At 43.5% G+C, this 1087-nt stretch overlaps 1 protein-coding gene across 1 annotated transcript; it reads right to left on the reverse strand.

Annotated features, from left to right (window-relative positions):
- Positions 1-436: 436 nt before the first annotated feature.
- LOC115228122 (replication factor C subunit 4-like) lies at positions 437-829 on the reverse strand. The gene has a single exon (XM_036498842.1). It carries the CDS (start codon positions 827-829, stop codon positions 437-439), a length of 393 nt encoding a protein of 130 aa, XP_036354735.1.
- Positions 830-1087: the final 258 nt, after the last annotated feature.

The raw sequence follows: 1087 nt of genomic DNA on the forward strand, positions 1-1087 counted from the left end.
GAATTTGCATCAGATAACCCTTAGGGCCTAGATAACCCACTAAAAACTAAACTTTTCTTTAACATTTTTAAAGAGAACATTAATTTCCAAATGTAATTGCAGCGGCTCCAAAGCACATCAACTATAAGTATCAGAACGAATTCCCACCTGCAAATACTCATCGCCCCCCTCCACCAAAGCACAGTCCATACTCTAACAATAACCACCCACCACAACCGCCAGCTGCTCCAACATAAAAATCTTTTTAGCATTGCTCGCCCGACAGTCCGCACTCATCAAAATCTCATAGACCTGCACTATCATCTGGTTGGCAGAATATCCATCTCTCATCAACTCCTATTCAAGTAAGGATCCAATCCGAAACACCGTCACTACTCCTCTCAGCTTGGAGTATGGACCAGTCAGTGCTGCACACAAATATCGCCCAACCAAATCATCAGGAATCCACTAAAGTGAGAAACAATCCACAAACACTGCAAATATCCAAAATGGCTTCATATGTGATGTTACTAGACAGATGTCTCCCAGTCTGCAAATAATTTATGGCCTTCCGCAGATCCCCAGCAGATATTTCAACTAACTTTTCCAAAGCCTGTCTAATTATGAATACCCAGACCTCAGGATCCACCAAAACGTGTTCCTCAGAAGCAATCTGAGACAGCCTGGCCACCATAAGTGGACGAGGCAGTGGCTTGAAACGAAATTTAGCACAACGGGACTTGATTGGCTCAATGATACAACTTATGTAGTTGCAGATCAGACAGAACTTGGTGGTCTTGAAATGCATTTCCATTATTCTCCGCAAAGCAGCCTGGGCAGAGTAAGTCATCGCGTCTGCCTCGTCCAACACGATCAGTTTAAAGTGGGGGACCCTTTTACTTTTTTTTATTCAAGAAAACCCCAATTTGTTCTGATTTACTGCCAAGTTGGCGAATTTTTTGATTTTATTTCGAACAACTGCAATTCCCCGCTCGTCTGAGGCATTCAAGTCGAGGATCCTCTCGTGGTATAGACTTCCTATTCCCCTCTCATGTCTACCGTGGGTCATATTAGAGTACCCAAATAGCTCCGATGCGGCTGCAAGTAT

Source organism: Octopus sinensis, unplaced genomic scaffold, assembly GCF_006345805.1.
Source record: "Octopus sinensis unplaced genomic scaffold, ASM634580v1 Contig09569, whole genome shotgun sequence".
Taxonomy (NCBI): domain Eukaryota; kingdom Metazoa; phylum Mollusca; class Cephalopoda; order Octopoda; family Octopodidae; genus Octopus; species Octopus sinensis.

Coding starts and splice junctions, on each gene's coding strand:
- LOC115228122 (XM_036498842.1), bottom strand. CDS start 829: ATGACTTACTCTGCCCAGGCTGCTTTGCGGAGAATAATGGAAATGCAT.